General features: G+C 46.1%; 1 protein-coding gene across 1 annotated transcript; it reads left to right on the forward strand.

The window, feature by feature from the left end:
- Positions 1-1,262: 1,262 nt before the first annotated feature.
- On the forward strand, positions 1,263-19,802 carry LOC139159205 (vomeronasal type-2 receptor 26-like). Its single transcript, XM_070736556.1, has 6 exons — positions 1,263-1,349; positions 2,103-2,345; positions 2,596-3,390; positions 6,336-6,548; positions 15,354-15,480; positions 18,898-19,802. The coding sequence occupies exons 1-6, from the start codon at positions 1,263-1,265 to the stop codon at positions 19,800-19,802; spliced, it is 2,370 nt and encodes a 789-aa protein (XP_070592657.1).
- The last annotated feature ends 109 nt before the right edge of the window (positions 19,803-19,911 follow it).

The following is a 19,911-nucleotide window of genomic DNA, read 5'->3' on the forward strand; positions in this document are numbered from 1 at the left end:
GAGTGTCGAACTATCTTCCTTCAGCATCATTTATTTATTTATTTACTTACTTATGTTGGAAGGGACCTTATAGGTCATTTAATCCAACACCCGCTCAGGCAGGAATCCCTACACCAGTGATGTTGAACATTTTTTCCTTCATGTGCCGAACGAGCATGCACGTGCACTATTACGCATGTGCGAGTGCCCACACCCTTAATTCAATGCCTGGGGAGGGCAAAACTGCTTCCCCCACCTCCTGGAGGCCCACTGGAGGCTGGAAATTCCCTGTTTCCCAACTTCTGGTGGGCCCAGTATTTATTTATTTATTATTTATTTATTACTTAGATTTGTATGCCGCCGCTCTCCGAAGACTCGAGGCGGCTCACAACAGTAGTCTCGTGTTTTGCCTTCCTCAAGCTCAAAAGGCTTCCCTGGGCCGAGGGAGTTTTAAAACGCCCTCTCTCACCCACTGGTGGCTCTCTGGAAGCCAAAAAATGCCCTCCCGGAGCCTCTATGCAAGTAAAAATCAGTTGGCTGGTGCACACAAGCATGTTGGAGTTGAGCAAGGGCAATGGCTCGTGTGCCAGAATATATGACTCTGCGTGCCACCTGTGGCACCTGTGCCATAAGTTCACCACCACTGCCCTACACCATTCCGGAAAAAATGGCAGTCCAGTCTTCCTTTGAAAGTCTCAAATATTGGAGCCCTCACAACAGAAAGCAAGGACCACAGCCACTTCTGATCAGTGCCCCCTAGGGTATAGCTATGATTTTTCACTACGCTTTTCTACAGCTTCTCCCATGCATATGGAGGCCCTGAAGTAGTTCAGGATCCCCAGAGGAAAGTTTCTTCTTACAGTAATTATTAAAATCCTCATCCGTGAGCTTTCTCCTGATATTTCTCCAGTGATCGCCTTTGATGTAAACATCAGACTGAAGCTACTTGAAAGGGATCTTGCATCAGAAATGTCTCAGGTCACACTCCATGTTGCACAAATGATGGGACATTCAGGGACTGTGCTTCTTGAATGTACCTTTCCTTTCTTTCCTTTCCAGGTTAAGTTCGGTTATTTCCCTCTCAGTCAAGAAAGTTACTCTCATTTCCATCTTATGAGAATGCTTTGAATTCTTCAAACTCTCTTGTTCTTCCTTAGAAATAGGAAGAGGATTGAGCCGCCCCGAGTCTTCGGAGGAAGAGCCACCCCGAGTCTTCGGAGAGGGGCGGCATACAAATCCAAATAATAAATAAAATAAATAAATAATAAAATTGATTCAGCCCCATGAATTATGGACCTCCTCCTTCTGTTTCTGCTTCTGCTGATATCCCAGCCAGTCTATGGGAAGCTGAAAATGAAGTGCCTGTTGAGGTTGGAGGAGCACAAGGGGAAAAAACTACAGAGCTATTACAAGCCAGGAGACCACCTCATTAGTATAGTATCCATTGCCACAATGATATCTGATACAACAATTACTTTCAACACAGCTCCTTATTTTCAGTCGTTCTCGTAAGTCATTAAATGGGATGGAGTTGCATTCCATCCATTTGCATTTCTAACTCTTTTCTTCTTTTCTTTCAGTTACTCCAATATTGTAGGACCTGTTTTAATATCTTGAATCATTTGAATTTCCATGGCTTTTTTCTTATGTCTTCTTTTAAGAGACCCAAATCCAAAGACAGGGTAACCCCCTCCACACACACACACACACACACACACACACACTCACACGTCTTGTACAAACCTGAGTTAATCACAACTAGGTTATTCAAAAGTTTCTGGTTGCCTTTGCTGAACCCATTCCCCTATTTTCATAACCATTCAATGCTTGATTCAAGTAATAATAAAGAATGGCTTGTTTTTAGAATTGCTTCTCTGTGTCAGTTATGCTAAATCCTCTGCTGATTATTCTATTTTCATGATTGAACAATTTTGAATCTTGGTCATTGCACAAATTAAAAATGAGCACTATTACAAGTAATGATATATTTGTGAATATTAAATCTTAATCCCACTTTGCCAATCTTCATAAAAACAGTATTTTTTTACAGCATTACATTTACTAATCCAGAAAGAATCCTATGCTTCATTTTTGCCATTCAACAAGTGAACATAAATTCGCAGCTTTTGTACAATCTCACACTTGGCTACAACATCCATGACAACTATTCAAACACCCGTGGCACTTCAGACGCCTTGCTAGACATGCTCTCAACTGGAGAAGCCAATGTTCCCAACTACAGCTGTGGCAAGAAGGACCACCTGATGGCTGTTCTTGATGGATCTCTTGATGAAATCTCAATTCAGATGTCAACATTAGTAGGCACCTACAAAGTCCCACAGGTTGTTTGTGTGTTTCTCTATCTGGTAAAGATTAGAATGGTGGTGATGGGTGGATAACAGAGTCAATCAAGGGCCATATCTTAGGCCCCAGATTGGACAAATATTTATATTCAAACTTGCTAATATTCTTCATTTTATTCTTTATATTGATATGTCTTAAGGGTTAAGAACTATAAATTATTCTAATATGTTCATGTTTTATACGTCTTAAAAGCTTACATTTTGGATTTCAAATGATCTAAATATAATACACCATTCTTTATTGCATCTTCAGATCAGTTATGGAATTATTTCAGAGGCTCTGAGTGATAAAAGTCAAATTCCCTTTTTCCATCACATGCTCCCCAAAAATGGGATCCAGTACCTAGGAATTGTCCAACTTCTCCTCCATTTCAGATGGACTTTGATTGGTCTCTTTTCAGCAGACACAGAGGAGGGAGAGAATTTCATGAGAACTTTCACTCCTATGCTTCTCAAAAATGGGGTTTCACATCAATTCTCACATCAATTCTCAATGATGAGAGGTATAAAACATCTTAGAAATGCCATTTTTAAGTGGAGAAAAGTCAATGTCTTTGTACACTTCTTAGAATTTTTCTCCCTTGTGGATAGAGTTCAGCACATCCATTTAACAATTGAAGGTTTGCCAGGACCCATTGAAGGGAAAGTCTGGATCACTACAACGGTTGAGAAACTGACAATGACAAGGCATACACTTTACGAATATATACATAGTATTTGGGCCTTTTCTTTTCAGAAAAGAAAATGGCTAAATGATGATGCCTTTCAACCCAATCTTTTTAGGGATTCCAAATTTGAAGACCAGTCTTTTCGCTGTTCTTTTTCAAATCATTTCCTTTCTAGCAAGGGGAGGAGGAGATGCACCCAGATAGCACCACTGGACATGGAAGAGAAAAAGAACAGAATTCAGATAAAAAATGAACACCGTTTTTTAAGTTTTGTTAAGACTTTGGTCCATGCCTTGAATATTGCATATTCCTCAATAGCTAGGAGGAAAAAAATGGAGGAGAAAGAGAAATTGGAGACTCCAAGGCTAGAGCCATGGCAGGTATGGGGTCCTGACTAGGATTCATCAAACCTACCATATTTTCAGAATATAAGATGCACTGGAGTATAAGACGGTGCTTGGTTTTAGGGTAGGGGGAATAGGAGGGGGAAATCTACCTACCATGTATTCCCCCTGGCAAGCATCCTTAGTCAGATCATCTTCAGCACATTATTTTATTCCCTGGTTAGGGCTGGAAAAAACCTTCGCGGTAGCAAGGAAAAGATCCTGCAAGCCGTAAAGATCATTAGCATCTCATTAGAGCTGGGGGAAAATCTTTTTAAAAACCATACATTCAGATTATAAGATGCACCCAAATTTAAGCCTCTTGGGGGGGGGGGCAGAGAAGGTGCGTCTTATACTCCCAAAAACATCATGTTTCCTATTTAGAAAAAAAATTAAACGCCATGTAGGGGAATCATTTCAACTTACTTGTTCTTTGAATCACTAAGCTGGCCAACCTGAGACCAGATTTAGTTCACAGGATTATGTTCCAAAGAGCAGGCACCATGACAATTATATTTTGATATTACTGCTTTTATAAAATTATTTAAAATGTATACATTTTACATTCTTATACCTATGGGTTTGTAATTAGCATGATAGAACTTTATATTCCTAAATTTCAGCTAAACCCGAGAGCATTTAGTCTAATCCCTCCTCACTGCAGGAATCAAATTAAAGTTTTTTAGACTGATGGCTGCTCAGTCTTTGCATTTAGTTGTGGTGGCCACAAGTGGCACAGAGTGAGTATGCACCTTTTTCCTCCTTAAAAGAGGCTGATAATTAGGGTGCGTCTTATACTCTGAATGTGGCTCTTTTTTCAGTCCTAACTAGTTGCTAACGATCTTCCCAGCTCTTACCTTGCAGGTTCTTTCATTGTTTCTCTCTGAGAATAATGTTTCATGCCCTGAGTCTTTTCAGGGTTTCTTTCATTGCTCTAACTTGCTCTGAATAAGTTTCTTTCTAGCCCTAACCAGGTGCTAATGATGTTCCCAGCTCTTACTGGTTTGCAAGCTCTTTCATTGTTACTCTTTACTAAGAATGTTTTCCAAACCCTGTCTTTGTAGGGTTTTTTTCATTCTCTACTCGCTCTAAATGTTTCTTTCCAGACTTAACCAGGTGCTAACAATGTTCTCATCTCTTACCGGCTTGCAAGCTCTTTCATTGTTTCTCTCTGTGAAGAATTTTTTCCAAGCAGGGTTTTTTTTTCATTGCTCTACTTGTTCCGAATGTTTCTTTCCAGGTGATAATGATGTTCCCAGCCCTTACTGGCTTGCGAGCTCTTTTATTGTTACTCTCTCCAAATAAGTTTTTTTAAGCCCTAACCAGTGTTGTGTTTGGGCCTGGGCTCCCACGTATGTGAGAGATGCGTCACAGAGCGATTGTGAAAGCCTGGCTGACAGCCAGGAAAACGTGGCCGACAGCCCAGAGGATTTGGCAGATAGCTCAGAGGAGTTGGCAGACAGCTCGGAGGAACTGGCAGACAGTCCAGGGGACTTGGCAGCCAGCCCATCGTATAGCCTCTCTTCTCTGGATTCGAATGCCGAACAGATAATCAATATGCGTAGCCGCAGAGCAATGCAACGTAGGGTTATCAACGGTGATTCTGGTGTCACCTGTGTATGGGTGTGGTCCACAGAATGAGGGCTGGGTGTGATCCCCATAATGAGGGCTACAGTTACAAAAGGGAACAGAGGCAGAGGCAAACCATGGACGTTTATCTGTGTGGTTTGTGTGGCTTTGCTGTTCCCTGCTTTGAGGTTTTTGCTCTGTGCTTTTGGATTCAACCCAGCATTGTCAGGCAAGTGGGCATTGGGAAACCTGTGAGTCGCTGCTTCTATCGTGCCTCATGACTTTGGAGAACTCCTGGAACTTTCCTGCTACGTGAACTGTGTATTTGTTTGCCTTTTCCCTCCACATGCACTTTGTATCTATCTGAACTTTCGCCTAGAACTGTGTTTTACTCCTGAAGAATAAGGACATTTTGTTTAACTTTTCCTTTTGTGTTTAATACAATTTTGCTGTTTATCACTGCCTGTGTGTGTCTGACCTTCTTTCCTGGACCTTTCATTACTGCCTGAACCCCGTCAGGCAGAACAACCAGGAGATAAAATAATGTGCTGAAACTGACCAGATAAGGACGCTAGCCAAATGAATATCAAGTAAGCAGATTATTTTCCCTATTTTCCTCCCAAAAAACTAAGGTGCATCTTATACTCCAAGTAGGGGAGAGAAAAAAAGTTTAAAGAGACCAGATGGGTGGTGAAATGGTGTAGAATCTGTTAGTAGGGTGAAGGGGAAGGGGAGCCTTTAGGAATGGGGGCAGGGGTGGTCGGATGTCTCTCACCTTTTGCATGACGGGGGGCAGAGGAGAGGAGGAGAAAAGATATCACTCAATGGAGGGGCTCTTCTGCTCCCCTCCTCTTCCGAGCAGCAATAGTAGCAGCCTTTTTTCACCAGTTTTTGGCATTTTCTGCTTCTTTGCATTTGGAATTTTGCCAAAAATTGGCAAAATCTTGTACATGAGAGTGTCTTTGCACAAGATTCGGTTCCTCCTGCCAAATCTCACCCCAAGAGTGTGTGTGCGCGCCCACCACCATGAGCATTCCAGGAGCGCCAGCAACCGGCAGCCCTTCACTGGTTACAGTGCTAGTATTGCTGGCTAACTCATTGCTCTCTTCCAGGAGCTTGACTCAGCCTTTCATCCTTACAAGGTTGGTAAAATGGGAGCCAGATTGTTGGGGGCAACATGCTGATTCTACAAACCATTTAGAGAAGGCTGTAAAAGCATTGTGAAGTGGCATAAAGTCTAAGTGCTATTGCTATTTAGGCAAATAGTGAAGGAAGGATTGAACATTTCTTGTTCACTGGCTGAGCTTTAAGATTTCTCCTCCTTTTAGGATGTTTCAAGTTGCTTTCAAAATTCCTGGATGTTTCAATTTTAGTTCCATCCCTTCCTGGAGAAGAATGAGTTTTGCAATTTTTCTGGGGAGAAAATATACTTGGACAAAAGTGGAAATGTAGCAGCAGATCTGAATATCATAAGTTGGTTGCTTTTCCCCAAGAAGGATCCCATCAAAGAGCAACTGGGGAGTTTTGAAAGAAAGAGGCTTATTATCAACCAAGATGCTCTTTCACGGCTAAAGTTGCTGAACAAGGTGCTTGAAAATATTGGAAACTTTTCTATCTGTATAGTTGGTGTTAGTGTCCCCTGAAACAGCAAGATCAGATATATATAAAGAGCCCATATCTGAACAGAGTTATTTATACCTCTTTTTCACCCCACTGGGTTAGGCCTCCTGCTGATAGGAAGGTAATCCAAAGTGTTCAGTCAAAATGGAACCACAATGACTTGTCCAACATGAGATAATGCCTTAAACTAGAAAAGTGAAGGATTGAGTGTTGCCTTTTCCCACCACCCTTTTTGACAATTGAAATAATGAGGGTCAGTTTGTAATGAATTGCTACTTTTATTTGGCATCCTAAAAGCCCTTGAATGCAATTGCTTATCTTTTTTTTAAAAAACATTTATTTGTTTTTTTTTCAAATATAACATACAAAAAAGAAAAAACAAACATAAAAACATACACACACAACATTAGGGAAATGAAAGTTTCCCCACTTTTTAAGTGTTTGATCAGAGAATTTTGCTTCTTTCACATAGTATTAATTTTTCAATTCTTTTATTCGACGTGTTGCTTTGCGTAGATTTTTATTTATTTCTTTGTTGCTCTTTTCTTTAGCCAATCGTAAAATGTTGCCCATATTTTATAGTAATCTGATTCTTCTTGTGGATGTGGCTTGCTGGTCATGTGACCAGGTCGGAGAGGTTTGATGATCATGTGACCAGGGTGGCTTAAAGGTCATGTGACTGGCTTAAAGGTGGGCAACTTGACGTCACTCAACTCAAGGGTTAGGGCGCCTGGCCTCTCCTCGCCTCAAAGGGATAAAATTTCCCTATCTATTTCCTATTATTGAACATCCAAAACATACTCTTTAATCCTAAGTATATATGCCATAGGTGTACATATATATTACACACAGGAACACAAAAATATACATTATCTACTATATAAACTGTATGTGTATGTATACACACGCATGCACAGCTCTTCTAAAATTATACACATTCAACCACATTTACTGCGTTAGGAAAAACCATCTGAATCTGACCAGACATTTGTAAGAGCTCATATGGAGACTTACAAAGTGGTGCTCAGGGAGACACAATGTGCATATAATGTCATCCTGATTGCATCTGAGGAATCCCGCCCAGCTGTCCTGCTTAGGTTGACTCGCTCCCTCCTTAATTGGTGTGTGTGTCTGTTGATGAACTCTTGCAGGGTAATGCTGAGGACTTCAATAAGTTTTTCACAGATAAAATCTCCTCAAGAAGCCTTCCCTACTATCATCCGGTCTCCAACCTTCCCTTTATAGGGAAAGTTGTTGAGAAGGTGGTGTTACTCCAGCTCCAATGGTCCTTGGATGAAGCCAATTATCTGGGCCCTGAACAGTCAGGATTCAGGCCCGACTACAGCACAGAAACTGCTTTGGTCATGCTGAAGGATGATCTCTGGCAGGCCCAGAATTGGAATCAATTCTCTATCATGGTGCTTCTTGACCTCTCAGCCGCTTTGCGGCGCAGGCGGAGTAATAGTCGGACACAAGGTGTGGGTATAACGGGGTCACTTTTATTCAACAACTTAATTCTTAACTTATTAACTTATTTAAACCATTAACCCCACATGACCTGCAGGGTGCAAAATCAAATGGGGGCGGAATAACGTGCCCAATTCAGACAGCAACCCTGGGGCGAAAACTCCTTGAAACTGGGTGCGGGTCATGTTAAACTACACCTACCCCCTGCACCCTTACTACGCCACACCTGGCGTATGGGATGGCTCGCTACTGGTCTACATTAAACTCCAGCCAGCGAGCCACAGGAGCGACTCACTCCCCGGACCCAGGCCGGTCGAGCCCTGTAATCCGAGAAGGAGCTCGCCCCTCACCTCAGTAGAGGTGCCCCAAAAGGAGCTCACCAGTTGCTAATTATTTTATTTTCCGCCCCCTATCGGCCACAGCAGGGGGTGAAATTTTAATTTATTCCCCCTGCTCCCCCCCCTGCACATATATGTGCAGGCACCTCTGCAGGTCGGCTATAAATTTATCGTTCCCACTATCGGTCAAGTGTACACCGTCCTGTCTGTACAAGTCTATGAGGGATGCCCTGATGTCTGGATGGTCTATCACTCCACCCCCAGCCTGAATCACCCACTTCTTAACCGCTCTGTTTACCCTCTTCCTAGCCTTATCCACTGCGCTAGGGCTTCTAGCCTGCCGCCAACTCCTCCTGGGCAGGATGTTGGACCACCACACACACGTATCTGGCCACCGCTCCCAGATCACCTGCAAACTCTCCCAAATGTGCCACAGCAGCTCCACACCTGTCATTGCTCCCAGATCGTTCCCACCAACGTGCAAGACCAAACAGCCCGGCACCCCTCGCACCCTCCCACTGTTGAACAACAGTGGGAGAACTTCCCGCCAACGTAGGCCTCGTCGGCCCAGCCACTGAACCACCGCTCGATCGATCTCCAAATTCGTGCCGGGCGTCGTCTCACGGGCCCTCCGCTCGGCCCAGTACACCATGCTGTGGCCACATATCAGGATTCTGCGGCGCCAGTCAAGTCGTCGGGCTAGAGAAAGGGAGGAAGCAGAGCGGCATCAGACTGGCGGCCCGGCGTAACCCCCCCGCCCCGCCCCACTCACCTAGGGGCGGATGTACGTCCGGAAGGCCCCAGATCTCCAGCGGCCCACTGTCTTTATATCCAGCCTGCTGAAACCTTCGACTGCTGCCAACGACGCTGCACCTATTCTGAATGAGTGAGTCCTGTAACGTCTGGGGTCCAAGCCCAGCCTTGCCAGCGCCTTGGACGTGACAGCCCAGAACTGGTACCTGGTCAGGGGTTCCCCGGACACATGACAAAACAAAAAACCCGGCTCTACACCCCTGTGGGCCCAATACGCCCCCAGCGCGGCCACCGGGCATACCCGCCGGTTGTTAGCCCGGGAAAGTTGGACCGTCACACCTCTACCCCTCTGGTCGGTCTTGGACCGTCGCAACCTCAAGGACACCGAGCTACGACCTAACTTGATATCCCTTGTGGTGAACGCCTGGCCGGAGCTATCGGCTCTGGAAGCTGCTAGAACCTCGCTAACCCGAAAAGCCCCGAAAAACAAGGTCACCGCCGCAGCGTGGTACAGTGATGCCTCATAATCAGAGCGGCAGAGCCGACCCCACAGCTCGTAAAGCCCCATCAAGTGGGTGAGCTTTAGGGGACGCCTGCTGTCACCCTGGGCCTGACCTTTCTCCCTGATCCAACCCTCTAATGTCTTTCTAATCCTGAAATCCCCTGTGGTGTCCGCAAAGCCCCGAGACTTGGCTACGAAGGCCAGGCCTGCCAACTTGCCCCTAATCGTCCGGGCAGACAACCCACGGCGGCGGTCAAGCGCGCAAAATTTGAGCAGGTGTTCGACCGGGGCCGGCCAGAGCTGATCGTATCTCCTATCATGACGAAAAGCCCAAAATTCCCTACCTGCCCGCTGGTATGCTCTCCTGGTGCTGGGAGCTATGGCCAAATCCATGGCCTTGCTTACGTCGGCCCTCCAATCAGCCACAGATGCTGTGGGGCTGCTTCCGAGTACTCCTCGGCCTGTGGGGCAAGCAGCCGGAACCTAGCCAACTGCCCCCTGGACAGAGCGTCAGCCACCCCGTTTCTTACCCCTGGAACATGATGTGCCCGGAAAAGCATATTGTTGGCAAGGCATCTCATAACCATATGCCGGACCAAACCCATAACCCGTTCGTTCCTAGAGGAAAGAGTATTCACTACGTGTACTACCGCCATATTGTCACACCAAAAGTGGACTGTCCTACCGGCAAAACTGGATGCCCACAGCTCAATGGCCACGACTATTGGGAATAGCTCCAGAAATGTCAAATCCCTACAGATGGCCCCTCCTCGCCACTCCTGCGGCCAGTCAGCCCGGAACCATTTGCTCTGCCACACCACTCCAAAGCCGGTCGTGCCCGCCGCATCGGACTTCACTTGAAAGTCCGCTTTCAGCAGCATATCCTGCCTCCACAATGACACACCGTTGTACCCGTCCAGAAACGCTTGCCACACCACGAGGTCCTCCCTAACACTCTTCGATAACCTGATCCTGTGGTGCGGTTTTGACACGCCAACCGTTGCCCTGTACAGTCTAAACATAAAGGCCCTTCCTGGCGCAATCACCCGACAAGCAAAATTCAACAGGCCAGCCAGCTCCTGCACCTGTCTCAGAGTCACCTTCTTTGCGGCTCGTGCGACCCTCACCGCTTCCTTGAGTCTAGTCAGTTTGTCATCGGGTAGCCTACACGTTTGTGCAACGGAGTCCACCTCGATTCCTAAAAATGTCAGTTTGGTCGAAGGCCCCTCGGTCTTTTCGTGAGCCAAAGGTACGCCTAAATCCGCGCATAAAGCCTGGAAACCCAACATTCCCTGCTGACAATCGACGGCGCCCGCCGGCCCCGCGAATAGAAAATCATCCAAATAATGTACTACAGACGCAAAACCCGTACTTTTAACATGTGCCCACTCCAAAAATGAACTGAACTTCTCAAACAACGAGCAGGATATAGAACAACCCATTGGCAAGGCTCTATCAACAAAGAACCCGCCCTCGAACTGGAAACCCAACAAGTCGAAATCCCCCGGGTGAATGGGCAAAAGCCGGAAGGCCGATTTGATATCACACTTCCCCATCAGTGCCCCCACTCCGCACGCCCGGACCATCGCGACAGCCGTCTCGAATGGTGTGTAGCGCACCGAGCAGAGCTCCTCGGGAATGTGGTCGTTCACCGATTCACCAGGGGGGAACGACAGGTGATGTATAAGCCTAAACTCACCCGCGGCCCTCTTGGGCACCACACCGAGTGGGGACACCTGCAGGAAGGGCAGGGGGGGCTCCGAAAAGGGGCCCAAAACCCGGCCCTCGCGCACCTCCTTCATAATTTTGTCCCGCACTACGTGGCCCATACCTGCCACAGACCTCAAATTGTCCGCCATGCAGGCCCTGCGCGGCCCCCCGTACGGGATCCTGAAGCCCGCGGTAAACCCCGCGAGCAGGAAATCCGCACCCTTCTTGGGGCGGTAGCCGGTGAGCCAATGCTGCAACCTGTCCAATCTAACGGGGGTTGGGCCCCTTACCTTGAGCTCCCCCAGGTTGGGGTTTGGCGGGGGTCCCGGCGTCCTTGGAGCCGGCCCCACCCCGTCCCCTGTAACAAGCGGAGGTCGGGTGTCTGCCACTACACAAGGCGCAGGCGTGGCGAAAACGACAATATGCCCTGGAACAGGCCCCTCTAGCGCCGTACTCGTAACAGTACGGCTGGCCTCGAAAGGACGACCCAGCCGTGCTGCGTTGGCCGGAGGCCGGGGTCCCCGTCCCCACCGCCGGGCGGGGAAGAGTAGCCTCCTTGCCCGTTGTTAAGAGCAGATGACCTGTGGGTGTTCGCCCACTGGCCGGAGTTGACGCTTGCTGCGTGGCCTGAAGCCACAAATCGTTATGCCGCATATCCCACGGCCAGTGTCTATTGTGGGCGGCGAACCTGCGAAAATCCTCGTCATATCGCTTCCAAGCCTCCCCCCCAAACTCCTGATACGCTCTCAGAATCATGTTCATGTACAAGATGAGCTCATGTGTCTTATGGACATCATCTTCTACCACCACAGAGTGGTAGGCCAAAAATGCATACGCCCACGACAGAATTCCCTTGTCCATTTTGGTGCCTTTTGGGTCATCCGACCCCTTCTTGCCCTCTTTATCCTTCTCCTTCTTAGACTTTGCCGGTAGCAAAATCTGAAACATGTCCACGTAAGCGCCCCGCCAAATTTTACGTTTGAGGGACTGGGACATGTGCATACTAAGCGGAGTGTCTGGTAGGCCCGGCGCGAAAGGATTATCGCTGTCAAAAGAAGTACTGATAGACCCCGAGGTGGTTGACCCTGAGCTGTCCCTCGAGGTATCCCTCTTCCGTTTGTGCCTCCTAGCCACTGCCCTTCTACGCCCCCTCCTCCAAGCTTGCGCAGCTGTGCGGGAGCGCCAGGTCCTCTGACCCCCCTGTGTCGTGCGTTTTGTAGCCCGTAGCCTGCCACGAGGCCCTCTTGGGAGGGACCACCGGTGCCTAGGCACAGGGCACTCACCCCAGTGAGAGGAGTCGTCGTCAGCCTCCTCAGAGCCGGACACCATCCTGCTGGCCTTCCTCCGCTTGGTCTTTGACTGCGCATGCCGGTCCTCGTGGGATCTCTGTGGGCTCCCAGCCGACTCTGATGAGCTCCGAGACCCCTCTGCGCTGGCAACTTGCGTGGCCCGGCCCCGACGAGACCTGCCCCGCTTCTTTGGCCTCTCTTCCAGTTTCTCGAGTAATGAAGACAGTATACGTGAGGAAACAGAAAGTGAATCCCTAGCCCCCTGCCCCCTCCTGGCAGGCCTTGCAGCAGATGCCTCTGCTTCCGATAAACCCGATTCCATACCGCTAAGAGGCCCCTCCTCTGCGCCAGAAAACACCCCTGGGGCCCCCAGTGGATCCACGGGCGGGGCCCGGCCCTGGCGGGGACCCCTCGCCCCCACTGAAGCTCCCCTTCGGCCCCTTGTGCGCCCCCGGGGGGTCGCCACCCCCCTGGGGCCGTCCTCACTAGCCTGCCTCCCGGCAGGCCTTGCCCCTGGGGCCTCGCTCCATGCCCGCTTGGGCGCCCTCCTTCTCCCGGTGCGGCGGGGCTCGATGGGGGGGGTGCCTAACCCTCCGGCCTGCCCCCTTGCAGCCCGCCGCCGGGCCCCTGAACGGCTGTTTCCTCCCCCCGCCATCAACACCGCTCGAAATTGCGCCTCCAAACCCTGACGGGGTGTCGCCGAAGCGAACTGCCTCTCCAGCCGCCGATCGCGGCTCTTCAAGCCTCAGAGGTGCCCGCCGAGTGTCCCTCGACGATCGGCTGCTTCCCCGGCCTTCGGGCCTGTGACGCAGGTCGAATGACGCAGCCACGAGCCGGCAGCAGCAGCAGCAGCCTCGCCTCACGATGCTCCGGGCGAGACTGCTGCGCCACAAGGCAGCCCCCTCTTATAGGGCTGCCTACACTCGCCCGGCCAATCGGTGCCCACGCACCGCACCACGTGGTCACGGCACCCGACGTGGGTGCCGTGACTCCGCCCCCCAACATGGCGACCTCCATCCCCGCCGATCGCCGCAAACCCCACCGGCCGGTAAGTCGGCTGTGGGAATTGTATACCATCAACCATGGTATCCTTCTGTGCCAACTGGAAGGGACAGGAGTGGGAGGCACTGTTTTACAGTGGCTCACCTCCTATCTCTCTGGTCAGATGGTGTTAATGGGGTGACAGAGGTTGATCCTAGTTCCTCCCTTGTGGGGTTCCTCAGGAGTTGGTCCTCTCCCCCGTGCTCTTTAAAGTCTAAATGAAATCGCTGGTTGAGATCATCCAATGGCACGGGGTGAATTACCATCACTATGCTGATGATATTCAGCTATACATTTCCAAGCAGTGGAAGTGATATGCCGGTATCTGGAGGCTGTTAGGGTTTGGATGGGTGTTAACAGGCTCAGACTCAACCCCGACAAAATGGAGTGGCTATGGGTTTTGCCCCCCAAGGACAATTCCATCTGTCCATCCATTACCATAGGGGGAGGGAAGCTTCTGACCCCCTCAGAGAGGGTGTGCAACTTCGGTATTCTCCTTGATCCACAGCTGACGTTAGACCACCATCTTTTGGCTGTGGTGAGGGGGGCACTTGCTCATGTTTGCCTGGTGCACCAGTTCTGTTCCTATCTGGACAGTACTCATGGTCGCTCATGCCCTTATCACCTCAAGATTCGACTACTGCAATGCTCTCTACATGGGGCTACCTTTGAAGAGTGTTTGGAAACTACAGATCATGCAGAATACAGCCATACGAGCAGTCATGGGCTGCCCATGTTTCTCCAACACTCCGCAGGCTGCATTGGCTGCCAATTGGTTTCTGAATGCAATTCAAAGTGTTGGTTACTTAGAGGACCGCCTTCTGCCACATGAGCCCCAGTAACCAGTCAGGTCCACAGAGTCAGCCTTCTCCAGGTCCCATTGACTAGAAATTTCGCTTGCCAGGGCCTAGGGGAAGAGCCTTCTTTGTGAGGGGCCTGGCCCTCTGGAATCGGGTCCCCCCAGAGATTTGTACCACCCTCACCCTCCTTGCCTTTCATAAGGATTTGACGATGCACCTGTGATGACAGGCTTGGAGACACTAATCCTCAGCCCCTGCCTATGAATTAATGTATGTTGAATGGAAAGAATGTTGGTGGATTGAATATGCCTGTTTTTTAGATTAAATTGGGTTTTTAGACTGTTTGTTTTTAGTTTTATTGAATTTCAGAACTGTATTTTTTCACATGTTGTAAGCCGCCCCAAATCCTCAGAGAGGGGCGGATAAAAATCCAATAAATAAATAAAATAAATAAATAAATAAATACCCAGAGCCCAGAAGGGAAAAAAAGAGAAAACAATTCAAAAATTTTCTACTAGTTCTACATACCTGACCAAATGTTTTCTACCAGTTCTGCGTACCTGACCATAGGAACCCATCACTGATGTTCTTATGATTTCACCTCACTATAATTCTAGAAACTAGTCAGTAATCTTTAGTCTTATTTCACCAGCGTGGCATCTCTATTGAAAATATATATTTAACTGGAACAAGTATTTGTAGTATTTTCAAAGGGGAATGGCTTTGAAATACTTTATGTAGTCCAGAAGAAACCTTTTCCTGATCTACTGCTCAGAAGTTTCTTTCCTAAGCAGAGTTTCTTTTAATTTTAATCAACTTAATGAATACAATTTTGGCAGATATTTTGGAATGGATTTGTTTTTCTGCTTAGTCTCTGCCTCAGTCCAAATGTGTGCACAATTGTCAGCCTGGATTTGTAAAACGGACTCGGAAGGAAGAACCAATCTGCTGCTATGATTGTATTCCTTGTCCAGAGGGGACCATCTCAACACAGGAAGGTGAGTGACACCAGAGGAAAAGGCATTGGATTAACCCAAACTTCAACCAAATCAAAGTGCGTGTTAAAAGTCACATGTTGTTTTGTTGTTTGTTTGATTGATTGACTGTGTGCCTGTTTTTATATATATTGGGATTGTTTTATGAATTTTTTGGTGGGCATTGGATTTGTTACTATGTACTGTTTTTATTATTGTTGTGAGCTGCCCCGAGTTTGCGGAGAGGGGCGGCATATAAATCCAATAAATCTAATCTAATCTAATCTAATGTGAACTTTACTATTTTATTCTTCATTTCTATTTTGAATATGTTCAATTTATTCCATAAATAAGGAATAAATAATAATGAATAAGAAAGATATATCAATCAGTCAGTCAGTCAATCAGTCACTCATTCACTCACACATTCAATATTTATTAAAAAACGTAAAGCCACATAACAGAAAGATCTTATTTTATTTATTTATTAGATTTATATGCCACCCCTCTCCGTAGACTTGTAGATCTGCTTGGGAGGACCAGAGTTTTAGGGTTCAAGGAACAAGAAAAAACAAAAGACTTAATATTGAAATTAACAGAAAGCCCACATACAGTGATTAATATTTACATTTTGATTCTGCCCACGAACTGGAGCACAGAATGGGAGTTAACAGAACCCTACAGCACCAAGCTGAAAGTTTCCCTACCAGCAAAGAGGGGGGGGACCTAAAACCCATCAAGGAAACCCTCAGCACATGTAGCTATCTGAACTGGGCCTTCATCAAATCCAAAAAAAGACCCAGCAGCAGCTCCTCCATAATAGGCAAGGAAGAGAGGAACAAAGAAAGCAACGTTGTCAATCCATAAGTTGCATGAATGTCTGAAAAGCTCAAGAAGATTTTCAATCAACACAATATACATCCACGCTTTAAACCAGTGGTGCAATCCAATTTTTTTTGCTACCGGTTCTGTGGGCATGGCAAGGGAAAAATATTGCAAATTCTCCATTTCCATCCAACTCTGCGGCCAGCCAGAGGTGATATTTGCCAATTTTTCAAACTAAAAATTCCTTCTGGATTTCACCCCTCCCTTAAACCCCAAAATACACTAAGCCAGAAGAGTCAGTATTCCAAGTAGTGCATCTTAGACCCATAAGAGACCATGTTGAAGGCTTCAGGGTCCCCAAAAATAAAGTGACCAGATGTCCCACTTTTGGCGGGACAGTCATGCTTTTTTGCCATTTGTCCCGCGTTGTTTTTTTAAAAAAATCACGCTTTTTTAAAAAAATTGCCAGTCAACAGCTTGAACGCCTCTTAGCTGGAAGGACCGGCTCTTCATCCTTTGATGCTGGGTGATCACGCCCAGCAGGCAGCTCAGCTTCCACACTGCCTGAAAGAAGGACCTCTGCATTAGCCGATCATCAGTTGAGCTTCCTTCTTCATGGCTTCCATGTCCCGCCCCCCCCCCCCCCCCCGGCAGATTCTACTTGTGAAATTGAAATGTAAAATAGCTTGAGGAGAGTGAAGGAGGCAGAAAAATGGGGAGGGGGTTGCTTTGCACATGCCTAGCAGTCAGAGAGAGAGAGAGAGACAGAGACAGAGACACACACACAGAGAGAGAGAGACAGAGAGCGACAGACCAAACGTGTCCCTCTCTGGTAAAGCAGAACAGGCAAGCTACTGTATTTTGCTCCCTTCCCTTGTCTATAGGAGTTTGGTGTACAAAGTTGGGGGAGGAGAGAAAAGAAGGCTTAAAATAATCTTGTTGACAAGTGTTCCTTAATCAATTTCATTTTCTGAATCTGAAATAATGGTACAGTGCTATCAGTAATTTCACATACTTCTGAGTTTCTATTTTTTTTAACTTATTATTTTCATGGACGTGAAAATGTAATGAAAATAATATTTTATGTTATATAACGTATTTCTGGATTTGGTATTCTGTCCTTCTTAATTCCAAGTAATTCTTTCACAGTTTTTATATAGCTTTATAGAATAAAAATGGGAAAATATTTCATTTTAAAAAACAACAACAGAATTCCTTCTTCATAATGCTTTGAAAAAAAGGAAAACAACATACTATCTATGTTAATTTCATTACTCACAAACACAGGAAGATCCATATACTCTTTTTTTACATGAACAACTATAGAAATAAGTTACTGTTTAGATTTATCCTTCAGCCACTGAAAAATAAGCAGTGGTATACTAATTTCACAAGATAACTCATGACTTTGGAAAACTTGCTGCCAGGCAGCTAAGTCATCAAAATTCCAGAAATAATAGGCCTATTTTCAGGCCTTTCTTAATTAAATAACCAATCTACATAACCAATAGTGGGCTAGAAAGCGCTATGGTCTTTCACTTTTCATTTTCTTATTTTAGGCCACAGGATGCTTTTTGTCACAAATCCTGCCCTCCCCGGGCAATGGTATCCCTCTTTACCAATGTTAAAATCTGGTCACCTTACCCAAGATACTCCAAGGATAAAACATCCAGACACAAATTGAGCAATGTGATATACATTCTACTAGTTTTTCTCATCATTCCTTTCACCCATTTCCTCCCATGTTGACTGTATGACTGTAACTTGTTGCTTATATCCTAAGATTTTTATTAATATTGCTTCTTCATTGCTTATTTGACCCCTATGACAATCATTAAGTGTTGTACCACATCATTCTTGACAAATGTATATTTTATTTTATGTACTCTGAGAGCATATGCACCAAGACAAATTCCTTGTGTGTCCAATCACACTTGGCCAATAAAAATTCTATTCTATTCTATTCTATTCTACATACATTCATACATACATACATACATACATACATACATACATACATACATGTTTTTTCTGTCGGATCACCCTGGTATATTGAAGGAGCATCACAGTTCCTTTTTGCCTCTAGGCACAACCCAATCACTTCACAAATACATGCCACAACATAGAAGAACAAACCTATCAGGACAAGATTCAGCAATCCATCTGAATTTGGACAATAAAGACCACTTTTTGAATACAGTAAATCAGATGTACATCCATACAATATATGTAGGTCTGTACCCTAAAACATTGCCACTGTGTGGATCCTCAAAAGTCATCTTTTTTGTTTCTTCTCCTGCCCTACTGAACATCCTCCCCCATGAAACCCAACAGCCCTCCCCCAATCATCTGGAGGTTGTTCTTCCAGGCATTGTGATACATTGATTTCAACAAGGTAGTCATATATATTGTGTCTTTTTAAAAAAATTAACTATAATCTGCCTACTTATTTAAGATGGGCAACCAGAAAAAAATATATGTATCTATATCTATATTTCAATTTATGAATTACTATGGGTTTTCTTGTCTCTCAGCATCAGCTGTCATCCAAAGAAGGTCTTTGTTGGAATGTGAAAGGAGAGACTATAAAAATAATATGACTTACTCTTTTCTCAGATACTGAAAAATGCACCAAATGTCCAGATGATAAATATCCAACTGAAGACAGAATCCAATGCATTCCCAAAAGAATAACCTTCCTGTCCTATGAAGAACATCTGGGCATCATCCTGGTCTCCCTTGCTGTATTCTTGTTTATAACAAGAGGCATTGTTTTAGTCATATTCCTTAAATACTTAGAAACCCCCATTGTCAAAGCCAACAACCGTGATCTGTCCTACATCCTCCTAGTTTCCCTCTTGCTCTGCTTCTTGTCCTCCTTTTTCTTCATTGGCCGACCAAGGAAAGCCACCTGCCTTCTCCGACAAACAGTGTTCAGCATCATCTTCTCAGTAGCTGTGTCTTGTGTGTTAGCCAAAACAATCATGGTAGTATTGGCCTTCCTGGCTACGAAACCAGGGAGCAGAGTGAGGAGGTGGTTGGGGAAGAGCTTGGCCAACTCCATCATCCTTTCTGGTTCTGCTGGAAAAATTGTAATTTGTGCAATCTGGCTGGGAGTGTCTCCTCCATTTCCTGGCTCTGACTTGCATTCCCAGTCTGGAGAGATCATTGTTCAATGCAATGAAGGCTCTGTCACCATGTTTTATGTTGTTCTCAGCTACATGGGTTTCCTTGCTGCTATTTGCTTCACAGTGGCTTTCCTGGCCAGGAACCTGCCTGGGGCATTCAATGAAGCCAAACTGATCACCTTCAGCATGCTGGTCTTCTGCAGTGTCTGGGTCTCTTTCCTGCCCACTTACTTGAGCACCAAAGGAAAATACATGGTGGCCGTGCAGGTTTTCTCCATCTTGGCTTCTGGTGCTGGCCTGCTGGGCTGCATCTTCTTCCCCAAGTGTTACATTATTATCCTGAGACCAGATCTAAATACTAAGGGACATTTAATGATAAAAATTGGTATCTGATCATGAAGTAGTTTCTCAGGCTCATAACACTTAATTATTTATTGCAGTTATTATTGGGTTTGTATGCTCTTTTTGAAAAGGTTATTTGAAATCAAAAGAAATAAACATA

This window comes from Erythrolamprus reginae, chromosome 2, assembly GCF_031021105.1.
Source record: "Erythrolamprus reginae isolate rEryReg1 chromosome 2, rEryReg1.hap1, whole genome shotgun sequence".
Taxonomy (NCBI): domain Eukaryota; kingdom Metazoa; phylum Chordata; class Lepidosauria; order Squamata; family Dipsadidae; genus Erythrolamprus; species Erythrolamprus reginae.